General features: G+C 39.8%; 1 protein-coding gene across 1 annotated transcript in view; it reads left to right on the top strand.

The window, feature by feature from the left end:
• Positions 1–21,937, top strand: part of MORN1 (MORN repeat containing 1) — an 88,112-nt gene that overhangs the window by 3,021 nt on the left and 63,154 nt on the right. The window contains exons 2-6 of the mRNA XM_026660105.1: positions 1,679–1,750; positions 3,782–3,880; positions 5,183–5,293; positions 6,472–6,562; positions 8,651–8,738. Of these exons, the coding sequence (XP_026515890.1) occupies positions 1,679–1,750; positions 3,782–3,880; positions 5,183–5,293; positions 6,472–6,562; positions 8,651–8,738 (461 nt within the window). The remainder of the gene's footprint in view (positions 1–1,678; positions 1,751–3,781; positions 3,881–5,182; positions 5,294–6,471; positions 6,563–8,650; positions 8,739–21,937) is intronic.

A 21,937-nucleotide genomic window follows, 5' to 3' on the forward strand; every position in this document is an offset into this window, starting at 1 on the left:
GGGGGGGTTCTTCTGTCTGTTGGAGCACTGAGTGGATAAAAGGCTCCGTCCGTCTGGACCAGGGGTGGGCAAACTTTTTGGCCTGAGGGCCACATCGGGGTTGTGCAACGGTATGGCGGGCCGGGTAGGGAAGGCTGTGCCTCCCCAAACAGCCTGGCCCCTCCCCCTATTCACCCCTTCTCACTTCCTGCCCCCGACTGCCTCCCTCAGAACCCCCAATCCATCCAACCAACCTGCTCCTTGTCCCCTGACCGCCCCCTCCTGGGACCTCTGCCCCCTATGCAACCCCCCTGCTCCATGTACCCTGACTGCCCCGACCCCTATCCACACCCTGCCCCCTGACAGGCCCCCGGGACCCCCACCCCCCAATCCAACCGCCCTCTGCTCCTCGTCCCCGACCACTCCCTCTCAGGACCCCCCACCCCTAACTGCCCCTGGGATCCCACCCCTCCTCCCTGTCCCCTGACTGTCCTCCCGACCCCTATTCACATCCCTGCCCCCTGACAGGCCCCCTGGGACTCGCACTCCCAACCCTCCCTGTTCCCCATCCACTGACTGCCCCCCCCCAGAACCTCCACCCCATCCAACCGACCCTTCCTCCATGACTGCCCCCCAGGACCCCCGCTCCCTTACTTATCCACCCACCCACCCTGCCCCGCTCCCTTACCAGCAGCAGGAGCTCGCAGCCACGACACCCGCTGCGCTCTCCACGCTGCCCAGCGGGAGCGGCGGGCTAGAGCGCGGCCCGCGCAGCGACGTGGCTGTGGGGGGCGGGGGAGGGGCCGAGGACTAGGATCCCCGGCCGGGAGCTCAGGGGCCAGGCAGGACAGTCCCGCGGGCCGGATGTGGCCCGCGGGCCACAGTTTGCCCACATCTGGTCTGGACAGTGGGAGTGGGGTGCAGTGGGGTACGGGGTGTCTGTCTGGACCATGGGGGAAAGCCACAGAGGACATCTCCACTGAGGGAGTGGAGGGATAACTGTATCTGAGCCCCGAATCTGGCCCTCTATCAATTAAACTGGATTTCTAGAAGGGAACAACTTCATTGTATAAATGAGAACTAAACTACTGAGAAAAGGGATCACTAGAAATGATAATACATTAAACTGTTAGCATAGAGAACACATTACTTTAAAGTCAGTTCTACCCACTGCATATTCCTTTGTAGGAGACAACTTTGAACGACAGATTTAAGATACAGTACAAGTAGGAAAACTTGTTTCTTGCTAAAATAAAGAGGGAGTGTATCTTTTTTCTGGTATGTAAGCTATTTTAAACAAAACAAAAAAGTCATCCCCTTACAAAGATTGCTTCATTTTATGTGTGCTTATTCTTGACTTATACAAGTTATGACATGCCAGATAATATTTTTGACATAGATGGATTAGGTGATACACTCTAAAGCATTTATAATGAGCTCAACAATGTAGTATCTAGATGCCCACGTTTATAAGATGTGTATGTAAATAATAAACAAATTCCTATGTTTATTTTGGTGTAAATGTTATTTAATAGTTCAAGATAAAAAATGTCTATGCAGATGTGTATACAAATCTACAGAAAATAACACTTACTTTTCTATTACCAGTTCTTTCAGCATTCACGTATGACTTTTTATTATTCAGCTAAATAGTTCCAGAAATCTCATCTTGTTACCTAATATTTGTCTTGTTTTTCAGGATATGGACTGTATGTTTATCCTAATTCTTTTTTTCAATATGAAGGAGAATGGAAACAAGGAAGAAAACATGGTAAGGGCAGATAGTTTTGTCCATTGACAATGAAGGGAAATTTTAATTCACTTATCTAACTTTTTTAATTTGTAAAATTTCTGTAGAAACACTATTATACACTGAAGCTAAAGTAAGATTATGTATGACTCTGCTAAGCAACTGAAGCAGTGACAGTGATAATTGGTGTCATGGATGGCAAAGAGGTACAGGAAGTAATGGAAAAGCAACAGTGACATTTTGGGGTGAAGTACAGTTGTAGTTACCTTCATGTCTAACAGCCCTCCAGGAAGAAATGTCTTGTTTTCAGGAGTTCAGAGAAATTCTCTTCACCAGTAACACACGCAAAGGACAGAAACCCAGCCAGATGAACACAGCTATGCATTCAATTAAATATGAATGCTTCCATTTTTCCAAATTTGCGAGTTAGTTATCTTGATTTCCAATCATTTTATCTTCAGAGCTTAATTGTGATTCATATTGTTTTAGGACTGGTGCTATGACACATGAGGTGTGACTGAACATCTCATCCTGCCCCATTCCTTGGTGGGAAGCCTGTGTCACACCCAGAAGAATATGGCCATCTTTTACAACTTCACTGAGCTCTTTATGGCACTTTACTGATATGATAGGGGGATGAAATTGGGGTGGAGGAACTCTATCTATTTTATTACTCCTAGAGGCTGATTAATGATTCATCTGAGTACTTTGAAGATTCTTGTCCATTACAAAGGAGTTAAAAAAAGGAAAAATATGAAGGTCCCTAGGGTATAGAAAATAAAATACATATTTAATCAATTCAGCTATTAAGACTTTCCAGATATGCATGGCATGTGCCTGGGAGTCAAAGACATCACAGTCTTTAGTTCTTAAGTGTAAAAAAAAATAGACTCTAGGGCCACAAATATACAGGTCTTGGGTGTCATAAATCTGGCAGAGAGTCAGCCCTGGAAAAGGGAGAACCTCTACATGGAGCATCCACCACAAAGACCTCTGCTTAGCCAGAATTGTAACAAGAGGAAATTTTTTTTTTTCTTCCTGAGTAGGCTAGTTGCATCCAGAGCAAAAATCTGCATAGATTTTTAGGTATATAGGATATAGAAAGGTGTAAATCCTTTTAGGTGAACAGAGTCTTTTGGCCAAAGGCCACAAATTAGTAACAGAGAAACTGCCCCTTTACCCGACTCTTCATAGATTCCTTCTTGTAGTCCATTATATCCTTGGAATGGGTGTTATCCTCTCTCCTTCCTCACTGTGTGTCATATGTGCCTGCTGATGCTCCAGCACACTTGAAAGAGTCTTTACTTCTTTCTGAATTGGGTGCATCATACATAGTCATTCAGTGTTTAACTTGCTAGAAATATGTGAGGAATAAGGAGTTAAGAATATTGTTGTTCAAGAGCTCAACTCAATGTTCTCTCATCCTCTGGAAACAAGTGGCACTTGACTGTTCTCTAAAACTTCTGTTTATATTTTACAAATAAAACAAAAAAACAGTAATTTTCTTTCTTTTGTCTTTGTACAATTAATGAGAATCTAGTATATTTGCAACCTTATATTAGGTGCTTACAGACTGGTATGAAAACAATGTCCTTGTCCTCCAAAATTTACAACCTCTAGAGATGAAATCCTGGCCCCAGTGAAGTCAATCGCAAACCTCCCATTGACTTCACTGGGGCCAGGTTTTTACCCTACACACACAATACTTTGCACTTCTGCATTTCCTTTCATCAATAGGCTAGGTGCCTAAACATTATTTTGATAAATGTTAGGAATGCCTAAAATAGATTAAGATTCTTTAAAGGCATTAAATAAGTCTCACAAAGCCCCTGTAAGATAAGTACTTTTATCTCCTTTCTGCAGACAGGTAAATCAAGTCACAGAGTGGGGCAGTAGCTTGCCCAGGGCTGCACATTGAGTCACACAAATTGTTGAGGATGGAATTCAGAAGCCCTGATTCTCACTTTACTGCTCAAACAATTAGATGTAGTGTCTCTGAGATTATAAGAAGTCTTTTTTGTCACTCATTTGAACTAACCTATTGTTTCGTAGGTCATGGTAAGCTGTTATTTAAGGATGGGAGTTATTATGAAGGCGAGTTTGTAGACGGAGAAATTATGGGAAATGGATTGCGATACTGGGCATCTACAGGTTAGTTCTTTTTCCTGGAACATACCATATTCTTTTAATATAAATTTTATCTTTTTACAAGGAGATATAGAAAAAAGTACAATTGATACCTAGCTATATTGTAAATTGCCACCTTGCTTTGCTCTAAATAAGAGTTTTTCTGGGTTTCCATTGTAAATCCTATTTTTCAGGTTTTCATGTGTTTGCTGTTTTATACTGGATTATGTTGACTTTTAGTTAACTCCAAGCAAAGTGCATTTAATAGTGGGCCAGGAGTAATGGTGTAAACCACAAGCATGTCTCTTAGCTTTGACAATAAGGATCTCAGTCCTGGAAGGATTTCCACACAGGCAGATCCCTACACCTGCATCTAACTCCTTCAGCCCTGAGCTTGTAAGAAAGTAAAGGATTAGTCACCCTGTGATTAGTGAGCGGATCTTGTGTGTGTTCTCACACATGGATGTGTCAATGAACCTATACCCCAGCTGGCACACCTCTCCTTCTTCCTTTCTTGAATAGAGAGAAACTTTTGGGTAAGGAGTAGCTCATGAAAAATTATTTAAGTTCAGCCCTAAATGTGGGGCATCATGTAATTGTGTTGCCCCAGGAGATACTATGGGAAGGAATTGTAAGTCCTCACCTCTGCTTCCTTTTTGACCTGAGGGTAAGTCACTTCCCCTCTACCCCCAGCCCTTGTGATTGGCAGTCTCTGGTGGCTGGCATGTAGCGGGTATGGGGTGGAGTCCATGTAACCTTTTTATTCTATGAATAAATTGGGTAAATACTTGACAGAAAAATATAGCTATTTCTCATTCTGAGATGGTATAGGCACAGACAAATTCACTGTACAGTACTGTATTTTTAGTACCAAGCTCCTGATTTCCCAGGCTTCATACAGAAGATTTGAATGACTACATGCCATCAAAAAGCTGTTAAGTTGACTATGAAATTAAAGTACTTTTTATACATTTCTTAACCATAAAAGAACATATTATGAATCTTTTTTAACAAGTCACTGCCATTTTTAAGATGCTTCAGTTTTAAAGACCTGAAGGAATATGGATTATGATTCATTAGATTTAAGATAAAGACCTAATGAACAGGTTTTTTCTTCATTTGACTGTACTGATAATAAAAACCCATTAATTATTCATTTTATGACTTTTAAAATACCTTCTACCACTGCTCTGTAAGTAAGGTACAATAGGAACCTTTATTTATTAGCACACCTTAGACTTAAAAAAAAAAAAAGATTATTAAACCACATTTGACACAGCTATTATGTCTTTTTTCCACTTTACTTTCTCATATATTTGCTTCAAGGAAACACTTATTCAGGTCAGTTCGTTTCTGGAGAGCTCCATGGACATGGAGTCATACAGTACAAAGATGGTGGGAAATATGAAGGGGAGTTCTCCTATGGAATGAGAGCAGGTAGGTTAAAGTCTGAGAGGAAACTTTGATTAAAATTCACTCTGAAGTAATTGAGGTCCTGATTATTATTATTATTATTATTTTATTTTATTCATTATTAATCACATTTATGACAGCAGTGCCTAGGAATCAATACCCTATTGTGCTAGGTATTATACACACAGAATAGTAGACAGTCTCTGATTCAGCAAAGCTCAGACCTAACTTTAAGCATGTAAGTGGTTCTATTGAATTCAGTGGATTATGTGCACTTAACATTAATCACATGTATCTTGCTGAAATAGGCCTTATTTACTAATTGGGGTAAAATCCCTTCACTCTGTCTCCCTTTCCCTACCCCCAGGAGTGTCTCAAGCATAGAAAACTTAGTTAGAAAAGTTCATTTACAACAGATTAAACCAAGGACTCGTGCATTTTGGTGGCCACATTCAGATTAAGTACCTGCTTACACAACAACTGAATTTGGCACTGACTGTGTTTACACTTTAATTGGCTGGAGCCTGGTAGAGTGAACATTTGGGATGATGAGACTGAGTATAATGCAAACCTCTGGAGATTTGAAGTAAACCCATTTTTATATTTGTTCAGCTAGAATTAGATGACAAAAGGCCTGATCATGCAATTATTTGCACAGATGAGTAACTCTGCATGCGTGAGTAGTCCCATTTATGCATGTAATTAATCCCATTGAAGTCAGACTACTCACCTGTGTAATTGTTTGCAGGACTGAGCCCATAGAATGTTCAAATTTTTGGGACAGGACCACTTACTTGACTAGAGACACTGTGAGTAGCTCTGATGATTTTAATGGGACTACTCTCAATGCATAAAAGTGTGTGTATGTCTTTCTGTAGGATCAGGGCTTTAGTTCTTACAGCACCTAGCACATGGCGGGTGCCACTGAAATAAACAACCACATCTGACCTGATTTGAATTAAAACCCAAACTGTTTGTTTGAGTTTTTTTTTTTTTTTTTTGCTTAAATCTTCATCAATTGGCTGTGCCCTGAGTTTGAAGTAGATATTTTCTGTGCAGTTTAGAAACTAACTATATTCAAAAACCACATATTAAGGGATTTTATTGCAAGGATATGTAAGGATATTTCCTGTCTCTAGAGATTGTTGGTGTCTGATGTAGATTTTCTATTTATTATTATTATTATTATTATTATTATTTAGGACATGGATTACTTGTCGATAAGGATGGACAAACTTATCAAGGAACCTTTCACAATAATAAGAAACATGGAGGAGGGAAAATGACCTTCAAGTAAGTTTTTAATCTTATTGTATTAGTTGTTTTGCTCTTGTTAATATAATATTTAGGGGCTGGATTAAACATGCAAAAATTGGGAAAGTGAGTTAAGGTGAAACTCACTCTGTTATGCCTAGATCTAGCAGTTCACATTTTGCATGTATAAAAGATTATCGTTTCATTTGGATCTTCTAACAAGTAATTACGTCTTCTCCAATATTTAAGTTCGCACTCAATTCTGAATTTTATTACATTTGTGTTAAACCACAAACTCTTAATGCAATTTTTATTGTCCTTGTTTTATTAAATCAAAACAAGAAAAACTTCTGTGGAAACTTGAAAGTTTAAAAATTGTCTCGAGCACACTGTCATTTGTCCGATCCCTTTTGGACTGATTACTCTCTGTCCTGCTAATGAATATTGTACATAGAGATTCTTTGGATTCAATTAAGCAAAAACAATCCATGCAGGTTCCACGCCATGAAAACCTATGCGAGGTTTGGATGTCGATTTTTTTCCACCTCTTTTGAGGCATTGCATGGACTTCCTCAGCATGGAAGCTGGACAGAATTTTGTTTGAATTGGTGTTTAGCTGTTGGACATATGTACCAAGTCCACATGCACTACTGACAGACTTTCTGAAAGGGTTCTTTAAAAAGACATAATCTGCTTTCATACTTGAAATAAATGACCTAGATTTCCCTGCCAGTGCATAAAGGGTTTTAGGTTTTCAGAGTGAAATACAAAAGCGATATTTAAATTGCAAGAATGTTAAAAAGATTTTTTTTTAACTAATTAGTACTGCTGTATCTTAAAGATAGCCACATAAACTCGAAAGTTAAGATTTTATATGTGGAGTTTCAGTCTATACCCTGAGCTGAGATATTGAACTCCTAAAAAGATGAATTTACACAGGAAGTCCTGGCAATCACAGTGCAAGCATTGCTGTTGTAATTGCTTGTAAATCATCAGTACTTCACTGTGGTACTGCTTTAGCTATGCCAGTAACACACAGCTCTGTCAATAACTGATTAGCTCTGGATCTGCCACTTGTTAACCTTTTTTTTTGTTTTTTAGATTAAAATAACTTTCAAAAGTAATGTCATTATCTAAATACAGTATATTTACAATGAAGGTCAGCCTCACCAAAAATCATGCTTGAGCATGACTATCAATGGCTTTCTGTGTGGCCAGGAATTGCTAGGTTAAGGTTTTATTTGGCCAGAATTCTGAGTCCTGAAGTTTTAGTTGCAGAGACTCCATGTGCCATTGGCTGTAGAGTCAAACGATAGCTCAGCAAAACTAATTTACACTTTGGATGTATCCAAAGCCTCTGAAGTCAAGGTGGAAATCTTATCATGGACTTCAGTGGGATTTGGATTAGGCCCTTTGCTTATGCTTTGCACTTTGTTTTTCTATTTTTTGTTTCTGTATTGGCTGTGCATGGATAGTAGCCACCACTGATCACATACCAGCGTATAAGTAAGCATACAATGTAAGAATAACAATACCAGAAAGGGCTTGACAGCATGGTAGAAGCTGATCAATCATTCTTACCCAGTAGGGAACTATAGAGGACTTCTGCTAATAGGGTTAATGAGAATCTGCTAACAGGCCATTTCCATAGCCTGTCATGCTGATCTACTCTATTTGTTGGCTTATCTTGGTTGCAAAGTGAGCTGTACCTTACCTGTGCCTCTGACTCACAAATGGCTCCATGTTTTTGAGCACTTCTCAGAAGGCACCTCGCATGATCAGACTCAATCAGGGAATAAAGGGAAGGGTCTCATATAGAACTAACTCATGCAATGTATCATCCATTGTCTGTCTCTGAGGTGAAAAAGGTTTGAAGGCCAGTGATGGGACCTGGCTGAATTAAGTACTTCCAGATGGTTGCCTGCTTCCCACAGGAAGTGCCAGTTGAAGGTTGTGGGCACTATCATGCTGACTTCTCTGTGACCATGCTTATCATCTGCTGCTGTTTACTTTTAATGGCTTATCCTGCAGGTTCGCAAGCCCTCGTTTTCCAGTATAGCACATTGTTATCTACCAAGTCACAAAGCATGTAAACATTAAGAATTTTCTCCTGGTTGGTTGTTTCAGGAATGGTGATAAGTATGAAGGAGACTGGATCCTGGACCAGCGACAGGGTCATGGGGTACTGCACTGTGCCGATGGAACTATATATGAGGTATATAAAGAGGACATGTGAGAAGCAGTAGTGCTGTAACTAGGAAAGCACAAAGGAGGATTATACAGGGTGCTTCAGGTGAATAGCCCAGAAACTCCATGACTAGAGCTGGGCATATTATTCATAGCAGTCAGTTCCTTTGACAAATTTAGCCCATTTTTGATCATGAATTATCCATTAGTAGAATATCATTTTTGGGTTATTTGACATTATTCTACTATTTTTATGTAAATACACTTCAGCCGTAATTATTTGGGAATTATTCCCTAGGACTATTGGAATATTAGTGATTTACAAATAGCTATTTGCTCTGTGTGGCTCATCCTTTAAGACAGTATTACTTCTGCTGCCTGGTTGGACACCTGAAAATTTTATAAACAGGATGAGTAAATGAATAATTCACTTTTTTGTCGTGAAAATCCATATAAACACACCATGACATTTTGTCTCCAGAACCATTGTGCATATGAATATTCACAGAAAACAGATAAAATTATAGTAAGATGCCACTCATAAACAGTGTTATTACAGTGTTGCTGTACAATGGGCCTGATTCTCCACTGCCTACCACCAAAGTGTGTGTTGAGTGCTATCAAGTGATATGTCTCTGCTCAAATACACCTGGTAATATTTTCCCCTGACTCTGCAGAGGTGTAAATGGTTATACAAGATGCAAGATAGTGGAGAATCAGATTATATATATTTATACTCAAATCATTTGTACATACGTTGGAGGAATTTAAAAAAAACAAAGGAACCCAGTAGCATCTTTGATTAATTTCAAATATGACATTGGTATGGTCAAGTGGTTTCAGTGCTGTGAAATTCTAACCCAGTGTAGCATTAATTGCAAAGGCCCAACAAATTGCATGCCAAATGTTTCACTAGCTGCTAAACCAGAGAAGGAGAAATTAGTTTGGTAGAAGATGGGGGGGGGTGGGGGGAGGGAAATGAAATCTAGCACCAAATTCAGCTATGGGGCCCAATTTTCCTCTCACTTTTATACTAGTATGACAACTGATTTTAGTGGAATTGCTCCTTATTTTCACCAGTGTAGGTGAGAACAGAATCAGGCCCCAGTGTAAACAGATGGAGTTTATACCAGGATTACAGCAGGGCAGAATTAAGCCCCTTCTCTTCTGACTCTGCCCCCAATATATACATGACAGTCTACTAAATCTGATGGGTTTGTCCATAATATAAATGACAACCGGGTAACAAATGCTGATTAAAAGAAATTAGAAGATGCCCGGTCACCTCTTTTTATAATAAGAGGTATTCAGTTGCTTAGGAAGTCAATATCCAACATAGAAAGGTGAGTATTTTTCCAGTGTAAATGAAGCAATAAGATATGGCAGGGTGTGAATTATTTTGTAATAACTCACAAATAGGTGCATTGTCAGGCAGGAGGTTGTAGACCAAGTGCCATCATATCATGTATAGATGTGAATTATTATACAATAAATCAGGCATAAAGTTTTGTTATTGCAATTATAGAATGTCTGGGGGCTAAAAAAAAAATCTCCAGTTTTAAATTTGAGCTGTTGAGGATCTGAACCAGGGCCATTTTATGTCTGTATGTAATGGAGGACCTTTATTTGTTTAAAAAAAAAAAGAAAAATCACTTTCCTGAAACTGGTTTTACACTACCAGTGTCTGAAGAGACAGGGTTGTGATCCAGCAGTGTCTTAGGCTTCAAAGTGTTCTTGTTCATTTAAAATAAAAGCAGTATTTAAAAACAATATCAACATTTTTTTCCTCTGCTACTGTATCATTTCTTAGGGAATAATTGAGATGATATAGTATTATGTGGCTAATTTTCCTGCTTGGAGTGATCTGTGGATATGTCGATTGCTCTGTTTTACAGCTCAGTTATATAATGTTTGGTGTCTAAACCCAAAAGGTTTTCTATCCAAAGCAAGTGTCCAAAAGCAAGCTCTGTTTTCATCTTCTGAGTCTCTCTCTTTCTTTTTAATTGACTTTGAGCCTGATCCAACTCACATTGCAGACCATCAGGAAGAGTCCCACTGAGTAGGGCCTTTTGTGAAGAAGTTTGACAAAAATGGAAGTGCAGATATAGTGTGACCACAACAACATTAAGCAATCTGGCTATCCATCACAACGCATAGTCTGTTGTGTCTTATTGCTCAGGAAGTACAGAAATGCCACTCACGCATTAATGTAGGAAATTAGATAATCAGCAGGAGCAATTTCTATCTATCTGTCTGTAAACATGTATGCCTCGTTCTCATTCTCCAAAATGTTAGTGGGGTTAATTTGAGGGGATATGACAAAATTTTCCTCTTTCCCTCCTAGAAGAAGTTTTTTTGGTCAAAGATCTCTTTCTCAGTTTTTTAAACTTCAAATAACTCTACTAATACCCTTATCCTAACAATACTTGTAGAAGTTAACATTTTGGGGGGGGGGGAATAGACTAGCATATGGAAGAATACTTATACTGTACTTTTAATATGATGGCATGTTGTGATGTATTCACTGTCTCATGTATATGTGTTACTAGTTTAGAGCCTTAGGCCAGGTCTACACCTAAAACGTAGGTTGATCTAGATATGTCACTTGGGTGTGAAAAATTGACACCCTTGAAAGACATAGTTAAGCTGACCTAAGCCCCATTGTAAACACAGCTACGTCAACAGAAGAATTCTTCCATCAACCTAGCTATCGCCTCTCGAGGGGGTGGACTTACTTACAGTAATTGGCAAAAACCCTTCCGGTGCTATAGCAAGTGTCTGCATTACAGTGCTACAGTGGTGTAGCTGCAATGCTGCTGCTGTAGTGCTTGTAGGGTAGGCATAGCCTTTGTCTATAGCAGGGGTCGGCAACCTTTGGCACGGGACTCGTCAGGGTAAGCACCCTGGTGGGCCGGGCCGGTTTGTTTACTGCCGCATCCGTAGGTTCGGCCGATCACAGCTCCCACTGGCCGTGGTTCGCCATCCCAGGCCAATGGGGGCGGCAGGAAGTGGCGGCCAACACATCCCTCGGCCCGCGCTGCTTACCCTGGTGAGCCGCGTGCCAAAGGTTGCCAACCCCTGGTCTATAGGGATGCAAGTGTAGTCCTGTATGAATTTACATTTGGTGTAGTTCTAAAATTCAGCTTTTCAGACACTGAAAGCTAATGTACAAAACAACTACAACATTGTAAATAGAAATAAAAAAAATTAATCAAATATCTCAGATGTACCATTATCATAAGATTTTTAGAGAAATTCAGCTCCGGAAACAGGCAAATCAGTATGTGGGTACTCAATTGACTTTGTCTTAGGAAGGGAAACATGACTTTCCTAGTAAAGCAAGGGATTTCATATGTCTGTTTTAAAGACAGTGGGGTTGGGCTATCCCAGTGATACTCAACTGTAGCTCTAGTGTCATATTGACTGTCTCTGCATGAGATGCTGGAGGAGATCAGGGTTTGATTGTAGCTGCAAATAGGTTGCCTGATGTTCGGCAGACTGAATGGAACACTGCTTGATGCATGTGAAGCAGTGTGCTGGAGAGTGCTGGATAACTGGAGAGAAGTCCCCAGGATCTCTCCTAGGTCCTGATTCAGCAAAGTATTTAAGCATATACTTACTGTTGGGAGATTGTGCTAAATGAGGAAGAAGAGAGCTGTAAAGTAATTGCAGTATGATGTCCTGAAGTTCCAAGGAAATGTTTTCATTGTGATGTATCCACACTTGAAGATTTAGCGTTCCAACAGTTCAGTGTCATACTACAAAGATCACAATGCAATATCAGGACTCTGCAGTATGTTTATTTTGTGGGTTTCTGCATCTCCATTTGATGGAGAAGTTGCTCTCCAGAGCTGCAAGCCTAGTCCAAGTGTTCTATTATGTTTATAGTGGGAGTGTATCTTTTATTCCAAGAAAGTGTTTCTTAAATTCAGGAATTTTCAGACTTTGAATCCTTAGCATCATACTATCTCCTTTTGAAACTGATTTTAGTGATCTAATCTTAGACCATAGTGAACACTTGGCCTCCTCAAATACTAGCCCCTACAACACACAATTAATGAGGCATTATAGAGTATTACTAGTATTCACCTCTGAAGAGGAGCCTGGAATTTGACTACCAAGGGGCAGAAGCGAGGCTTGTGATCTGAACTGCATGGGGAAGGTTGTACAACACCTGTGCTTACTACCTGGCTCGAGCCAAAAATACGGTTGGCATCCCTCCTCCCTCTCGAGCACTAAATCTCCACCGAATTCCAGTAATATAAAGTTAATCAGTGTGTTATTTTATATCATGCAAATGTGGTGTATAATTAGCCATGCCTTCCATACTGTTCTTTGTTTGATATCAGTGTTCCTGTGCTGAGAATTTTTTGCCTTTTCAGTTAAAGGTGTGTTTCTCAGTTGAATAGAAATGAACATAGTAATTCTTCTCCCTACCCTCATTTTCATGTATGCATTTTTTTTTTAAAAAGTCTCTGTGTATTGTTTCCATTAATATATACCACTTTTGGAATATAATCAATAGGACAAGTAACACTTGCTATTCCTGGGATAGTACAAATGAGTTTGAATTAGATAGGGAAACTATTAACAAAAAATGCACCATTATCAGTATTTTTCTGGTCTTAGGTACACGTGGCCTGTCCATGTTGTTATGAAACATTGCTAACTGGCAATAAAAAGGGAGTACTTAAGTGGCTTGGCATTTTTGATAAATGAGTGTCTTATGCATTATTTGCACCACTAGGTGGCTCTCTAACATTTGTTTACAGATTGATCTATTAAACTCCCCAAAGTTTGATTTGCTTACATTAGATCCTGGACTGCCCCTGCATGGTTGTAAATTTAAGTATAATACTAAACATTTATAATGGATATGTAATCAAACAGAAAAATAGTTTGATAGAATTGTTAGATATTTTTCCTATCAACAATACTTTGCTGATTAATTCAGCATTTTAATTGATTCTTAGGCAAGTTTATGAAATGAGCAGAAAACAAACAAAAATCCCAACATTGCTATTAGTATTCATCCAACACATACTACTTTAAAGATTTTATAAATATTGTGGTTGTAAAACAATAAAAGCTAAGGAACTTAGTTAAGTTTACTATCAGGGTTTAACTTCTACTGTTAAACTATAACATATTGGCTTGTCATTAGGAATGAGCTGCTCAGTCTTCTAGAAGCCTTGTTCAAGTCATCCTGGTGATCTAGACCTTACAGCTCAATCAGATGCTCAAATCTTTCCACAGTTGCAAGTTGAATTTCTTTCCACACACTGCTCCTAAAGCCTCATTCCTATGCAGGATAGCAAAATAAACATGTCCCTGTCTGCCTTGGGCATTTAGGGTGGGATCAATGAAGGGATTTCGGTATTGCAACATTGAGTGTCATGATGCCTAACTTTTAGGTGCCTAGAAAAATCACAGGAACAACACTGCAATCCACAAAGCCTAAATTAGGGACCTAGACTTCCTATAATGAATGGAGAGATAGGTACCTTAGACTGCAGTCACCAAAGCCAGCATGCTAAGTGGGAAACCACCTAGTGGGAGACGCTGCATTCCTCTCATGGAGATATATGACTAAATCCCAACTGCATGAAGGCCCCTAGCTCTGCTAGTGATCCAGAAACTGAGAGAAGACAGGCACTCGGCCACCTAAGTTGTGTGCAGGGATTGACAATTATGGCAGCAGAGGGGCAGAAACTCCCTTATAACATTTAGTCTAGTGGATAGAATACTTGCCCAGGATGTGGGAGACTCCTAGGTCAGCTCCCTCCCTCCTGAGGGAGAGAAGGGATTTGAACAAGGGTCTGTTACCTCTCAGATGAGTGCCCTACCCACTAGGTTATAGAGTCATTCTAACACGATCTCTTGCCCAAGTAATTGAGGATTAAAGTAGGAGAGACTGGGGGAGCCCCACCCCAGAATACCCTTTAGCTCAGTGATTAGCGCATACAGCTGAGAGGTGGCAGATCCCTGTTCAAAACCCTTCTCCCCTTCATGGGTGGGGTGAGGTGGAATGCAAACCAGGAGTCTCCCACATCCTGGGTGAGCACCCTATTCACAGGGCTAAAGATTATAAGAGAGCTGCTGCTCTTCCTGCCCCACTCCTTGGGCAGTTTTGTGTGAACATGCCTGAGGGGCCTGATCCAATAGGCATGCTCAGAGGCTGCCTCCCAAACTGGCTGCCCATATGTGACTTGGACAGCTGAACTCCTTTCTATCAGTTTGTGAATCACTCTGGAGTGTAGGCAGGAGATAGGCAGTCCGATGCCTATCACGAGGCAGCAGCATATGTGCTCAGGCAGGAGATAGGCGTCCAGCTGCCAAGAGGGAGGCTGCAGTACACATGCCCAGAGGAATAAAACCTAGGCACCGAGTGAGTTTAGGCACCTGTAGCATTAGGTGAGCTTTGTGGATCAGACCGGTGCCTAAAAATGGGACTTAGGCCTACGTATCTTAGTGGACCCACCCTTATCCATTGTCTTTGGCTTTGGCATTTCATTTAATATCCAGGTTTACAGTGGGCATTGTCTCTTCCATTCCAAATTGGAAAAAATAGAGAGATGATAGATTTTAAGACTACCCATCGTGACCTTACAGAGGTGAGAGAATCCTTTCTATCTCTTGCCTCTGTCAGCTGGTGGCCAGGCTTTAGTGCAGATGTAAACAACTAGCAGAATATACCACCCACTTTGTGAATCTTATGTGTGTACATCTTGAATGTTACCAAGTCACATTTCAACTCAGTGACCCTTATGATTTATATTAAGTGGCACTTCCAGGCAAGCTGAAAAGAATTTCCCTACTGGCAGAGTCAATAGGAACTGTCTCAGCTAGAAGCCTCTGCACATCTTACAGTGCCATTTGTTAAACCCTGAGGTTTCTCTCATTTTTCCCCCCCTCTGCCTTAACCCCACCATCCTGTTCGTTCCACATTACAACTAACCTTTTTGGGCTAGGCAAAGTAGAGATGAACATTCAGTTCGTCATATGAAGAAAATCTCTTGTCTAAATTGCTTTAACAAACTATCCTATGACAGATTCTGTTGAAGGTGTATAGAAAATCTGCAGCAAATATTTTTCCACTGTTTAATATCTTAGGCAGTTATTAATGCAAAATTAGTTTGTGTTGTAGTTATTTACATTAAAAATTATGGGGGTTGAATATTCTTAGATCAGTTAGTCATCATATTTTTGTATGTAGCACCTCTTATACAATGTATTTTAATGCCTTCCAGGAAGAAAACTGCCAACAATATGGTTAAGATAATTTAGGAAAGCAGATACAAAAATATCTGAAGACTAGGTTTTTCAATTGCTGCTGGAAGCAAGGAATGAAGAATTTGAGGTCAAATTTACTCTCAAAATGTTGAGATATCTAAAGGCAGGCTGTGCCCCAACAGTTTGAAGATAGTATTGTGATACAATAACAGCTCAGCTCTTGCTATGTTGAATATACACTTAAAAATAGAGTTCAACAAGATGTGAATTGTAAAAAATGAGCAGTACAATTTGCAAAACCTAATCAGAGATTGTGTACAGGCAATGAAAAGATTCAAAACCAGTCATGATGCTAGAACAAATCTTGTTATCTGTATCAAGCACAGGGAATCTCAACCCTCTGTTTTGCCCATGAAAGCTTGTGCACGTACATTTTCCTGGCGTAGTCTTTGGGCATTCAAAACTCTTATGTACACAAGCTTTATTTGTTGCAAGTTAGCTAGGACTTTACCCAGTTTGCACACAACAGCTTTCCTCATGAAGATGGTAGGCTTTCTAGGTTGCTTTTGAAAGGTTATGGTCCTTATTGGGACAATATTTTGAAGAAGCTGAGTGGAGAGTGGATCTAAGAAGCCAAATCAGCACAGTCATAAAATAACCAATTTAGGAAAATAAGGGCATGGACAAATATTTCAATCTTTAGTATACAAAAGGAAGCACTTCTACATGGCAGTATTTTTGAAGTGTCAAAGAACAGATTGAATAAGGGCACGGATGCTACATTTGGTGTGTCTGTGCTCTGCGTTTTTGATCTGTAATAACACGACAGCTGGATTTCCTTTTGACAACCCTTGGAAGGAGAGAAATTAGTAAGTAGGTTGGGTCAATCCGCTGATAGCATATTTAGATTTTTCAAAAATGTTTATCTCAGCCAACAGTTTGATTAAACATCAGGTGAACAAGCAGTAGTTAAGACTACACTAATGGAGGAAGCTGTTAATGGCAAAATAACTCAGGTTATCATCTGCATAACCATAAAAACTAATTTCACGCTGGGGGAGGAATGTTGCCAAGAGGTAAGAGCACGGGAACTAAACTGGAATACTGAAGAATCTATAATGAGACTAGAGCATTGAAAGCTTCAAGGCATAAAAATTCCTATCACTGACCTATATTCTTATGAATTCAGTTTGAACATGTGAATGTGTGGACACAGTTGAGATTGGGAGACAATATAATGAAATACATATGAAGTTTGCATGGATTAATGAACTAAAGCATTTATTTTTCCACATGAAAAGTGTTTCTTACCTATGATTCCTCTTTGGTGGCTGCATAGGTCCCAGTAAGCAGATGCTGTGTTCCATTCTGTCCCTGTTGCTGCTTCTTTGTGTGTTTTGGCTGAGTTTAGTTTGTCTTCTTTCCCAGAGGAAGGCCTGCTGTTTGATACACCTGTTAACTACGCTAAACAGGTGGCTAGCCTTATGGGCTTTTTCACCTGCAATGTTTTTTCTAAGATCCATTTGAGTTTCATTATCTGTTTTGAAGAGTAATAGTCTCAGTAATTATGCAGATTCTTTAAGTTTAATTGGTTGATATTTAAATTACCACATTTCAGTAGTTCTGATTTATACCACATATCTGTGGAAAACAGAGAATGTATAGATATAGTAAAAACTCATCCCCAGTTTGACACTAAGGTAACATAGTGATGAGTGCAATTAGAACAACCTAGATCAGTAATGTCAGCAGTGGTAAAGTAGCAATGCATTTTTTAAGTAAAAAAAATTTAAATTGCTGTTGGCATCACTGGCTATTGCTTCACTCATGAATATAACTTTTTATTATTATTTGTATTCCAGTACTGCCAACAGTGTACTCCGCACTTTCCAAACATATGAATGTGCAGTCTCTCTAATACGTCTCTCTAATGCTCCGTGACCTTATGTTACAATCCAAGGCACGTGCATGATGCAATCTTCACAAGAAGAAGACAGTAGGAAGGTGTAACCAATAATAGTTGTGTCGGAATACAGACCAGTAATCCAGGAAAAGCTCTTTCCTCACCCCCTTCCTTCAGTTCACTCAAATTTGTATACACCCTACAATAGATTAGGATGAGGTCTTATGGTAAATATTTTGCATTGTGACAGGATATTTTACCCGGAGAAGCAAAGCTATTTTGCTTACTCAACCTAGCAGTCAGGTCTTATTAGTTCCAACTCAGGAAGATAAACCGTAGAGAGTCTTTGAAGCCAGACAGGGGCCAGGGTGTGAGACAGGTGCTCCTGCAGGGAAAAACCTCTAGAACAGCCAGATAAGAAGGAAACTTAAGATACCAAGTTTATGGCAGATGTTTTTAAGTTAAAACTTCAGGAAAGGGAATTGAGTTTTGGACACTAAAATGTTTTCTATATTGAGAGCTGGGTGGGGAGTCTGTCAGGTCCCATATATTTCTGTAGAGAAGTTGTCAATGAAGTATTTTACTTTCCTCCCCCCCGGCCCATATTTATTGATTTTTTTTAAATACAAGGAATATTGTGTACATTGCCTTATTTAATGGAAGGGTGAAATGCAGTTGAAACCTTGATATCTTGCTTGGTAAATGGACATTGTACAGTTTTATCATCTAAGTTAGACTAATATAACTTAAATAATTTTCCAGGATGATGTGCCATTATTATTTGACAGCTGGGAAAAATGAAAAGTTGTAAACTTTTTGCCATTAATCAATTAACACTAAGAGTATAGGTCTTGGAATTGTTGTGGATAAATTATAACATTCTGCCAAACAGAGCTTGCAAGAAGAGGAAGATAGGTGCAATACGTCATGAAGTATCTAAACATAAAGGGCTAAATATTCAGTTGGTATAAATTGCTGTAGCTCCGCATGCTTCCATGTAGCTACACTAATTTACACCAGCTGGGTACCTGGCCCTTAATGACAGAATCCTTTAAAGCAATGCATCCTTCAGTCATTGTTTGAAGGACAAAAGAAATATTAGCCTACTACATAAGAAAACTCCTATACAAATGAAAATGTCTCATCAATGGATTGAAGCTTGATAATGGAGATGTTTGGGCTTTTATCAATCAAATTAGATCATATGGAAATAATATACTGTCAGTAGCATACAAGATGAGACTGAAGTAACCAAAATTAATTATAATAATAGTATAATAGCTACTCATTTAGAAATGGAAACACCATCAATTAACTGGAAATTGCTTCCTGAAATAAAAAAATTAAGTACTTGTTTCTTGAGATTCATTGAAAACACCTTTTCCTTATTCATAAGCAGATACCTTCCCGCCACCCACCACTGCAGAAAAGAATTAGTATCAAAAATAAAAAAATTTCCTAGATCAAAACAGAAAATCTGCACATTAATCAAAATGTGCTGTCAGTGAGGAGGTTGTATAACATTCAACTGCCCCGAGTAGATTACAAAAAACACTAATGCAATTATTCTGCTATTGATTAAGTTTTGTTGAATGGGAGCTAGCTAGTTCTGAGTTGTGGTGCGCTAGGGCAGATCTCTTAACCTCTGTGTCTCAAAATCCCTATTCGTAAAATGGGGGTGACACCTCTTTCACAAGGATGTTATGAGGATTAGTGTTATAACATCGTGCTGTGGAAATGTTACTCTGTACAAGTGCTAAATGTTCTTATCTACTTATCAAACATATTTGTTACTTCCATTTAAAATAGATTTCATATGAATACATTCAATTTGAACTTTAAAAAAATCTTTGATGGTATTATAAAAATATCAGATTGTAATTCTGGTTACTACTGCCTGAGTAGGATAAGGACCCTTCTTCATCTGATAGTTAACTGAGAAATACCCTCCCTGGTGATCATTTACTCTTAACCAGGAACTATTTTGTTTATTTGTTGGTCTCCGCAGACTGATGGAAATGGTACCAAAAATGGTCTTATTGTGTTTAAAAAATTAATTAATAAAATTTTTTTAAAAAGCAGAGCTACCTATTGAGATCAATGAACGGTGAGTTTTACTTAAAAACAAAAAGGCAACAAAAACAAACAACACAATATATCCCACGTCTGGAAACTTGTGGTCGTTTCTTTTTTTCTACCTCTTCCTCCCTTCTCTTGCTGGCTGGCTGACTGGTGGCTGTTTTCCTCAGGGCCCTTCTGTGGCTCCGGCTGTTCACGCTCTTGGCTGTCCTTATCAACACGTGATGTGTGGATGGCGCTTCTGTGAACGTCAGCATTTCCAAACCTTGCATGTGTTGCATTGCTAAGCAACTTTTAGCAACACTTATCTCCCATCCTTATGCCATCTGGAAGAGAGGATGATACAAGGAAGTGTGCCAAGGAGAGGCTGAAGGCAAATCAAAGAAAGAGATGGCTTAATTACATAGCAGAGGGAGTAACCCAAATAGAGAGCACTTGTGACTGTTGGTAGAAGGTGGGCAGGCACCTTTATGGATGAGGATGATGGACCATAAGAACGCTTACATATCCCACTACTTTCACTGTCTTTTTTTAAGTGTTAAAATCTTGCTTGTTGGTAGCTGCTGGGAAAAGAGGCATACACAGTAGAACTCTATGGCTGTGGCAAAGTTGCTGCCCCAACACACTCCCTCCTGGATGGCTGTTGCACTGCAGCAAGTTTTGTCTCAGTGTCCCCCTACTATCCTTTGGTCTACTTCAGCCATAAGATTGTCCAAGCCTTCCAGCCAGACCACTTTGCCGAATCTTGCACCTTTCAGGCCACAGAGTCTTCTACCAAAGTCTAAAAGAAATGTAAACAAAATCAAGCCTTCAAACAAGCTGGGCTCAGCTGTTCACCTCTTCCTCATACATGTACCTCATCCACTACAGTTTGCCCCCATGCCTTGTCTCAAGCTCCTATGCCTTCGACAACTCCACTCTCCAGGGGCTGGCATGCTCATTCTCTCTCTTAGGGGTTGAGGCAGGTTACGTCTCCTCACGGCCCGTATCTCCAATCAGGCTTCTAGCTTGCCCTTGGAGTAGCATGACTGCTCTGCTGCCTTTCTCAGCCTTCTTTCAGGTTGCATACTAGACAGAGGGAAGAACTCTCTGCTCCCTCACCCAGATCTTTATGGAAACAAGCCCTGTTCTCCCCCAGCTGGGCTCTATCTCTAATTTGGCCTAGCCCACCCTTCAGGTGTGAGCAGGAAGGTTAATTGGGTTCTCATATTAGCTCTTTCCCAGCATGTGTGGGATGAACACCCCATCACGATGGCACACTTGCATGTTGTAAAGTAAGATAAAAGTCTATTATTTCAATACATCACAATAAACCGATTAGTTTCTAGTTATTGTGAAACCTCGTAAACTTCAGATTTCCCACCATTGCTATCACAAGTTCAGTTCTGCTGGTGGTAGTGGTTACGTTAGTCTAGCGTGGAGTGGCTGGCTGACTGACATTTTAATGACTGTGTTATCCAGCCTTCCTCAGAGCAGGTGTAGATGACACCATTGCGAAAATGGCAATGCCTGCTCGTAGTGTGATTATATTAGTTACCACCATCGCTACCTGGGGTGGAACTACACTGCTGATAGAAATGGTGAGATTTTTTCAGAAGAGTCCACTGCATAATATTATCTCTTCCCCCTAATCTCATCCCCCCCACACACACTTTTACAATTAAAATGATTTATTCTTCTATACATCTATATTGCAATAATAATAATTTTCCCCTCTGAAGGCTAAACACTAAATCTGAATCATTGCCAAATCCCCACAGGCCTGTGTCATTATTGAGTGACCACTTGTTCCCTTGCTTTTCTGTTAATCATGGTCTTTAACTCTCCTGAAAGTAATATAGCAGTGCTGAAGTTACTGGGTTTCCCCAGTACCGCTTCAGAGATTGAATTCACTTCTGTATGGTATCTTTCATACTATGTATTAGTGAATGTTTAGAAGTGTGAGCACCATTTTAAATGTGGTCATGCTCAGAAGTAGATTTTTTGGTTTTTGGCATATTCAGCATTTTTAA

This window comes from Terrapene carolina, unplaced genomic scaffold (assembly GCF_002925995.2).
Source record: "Terrapene carolina triunguis isolate 2854851 unplaced genomic scaffold, T_m_triunguis-2.0 Scaffold714, whole genome shotgun sequence".
Classification (NCBI taxonomy): domain Eukaryota; kingdom Metazoa; phylum Chordata; order Testudines; family Emydidae; genus Terrapene; species Terrapene triunguis.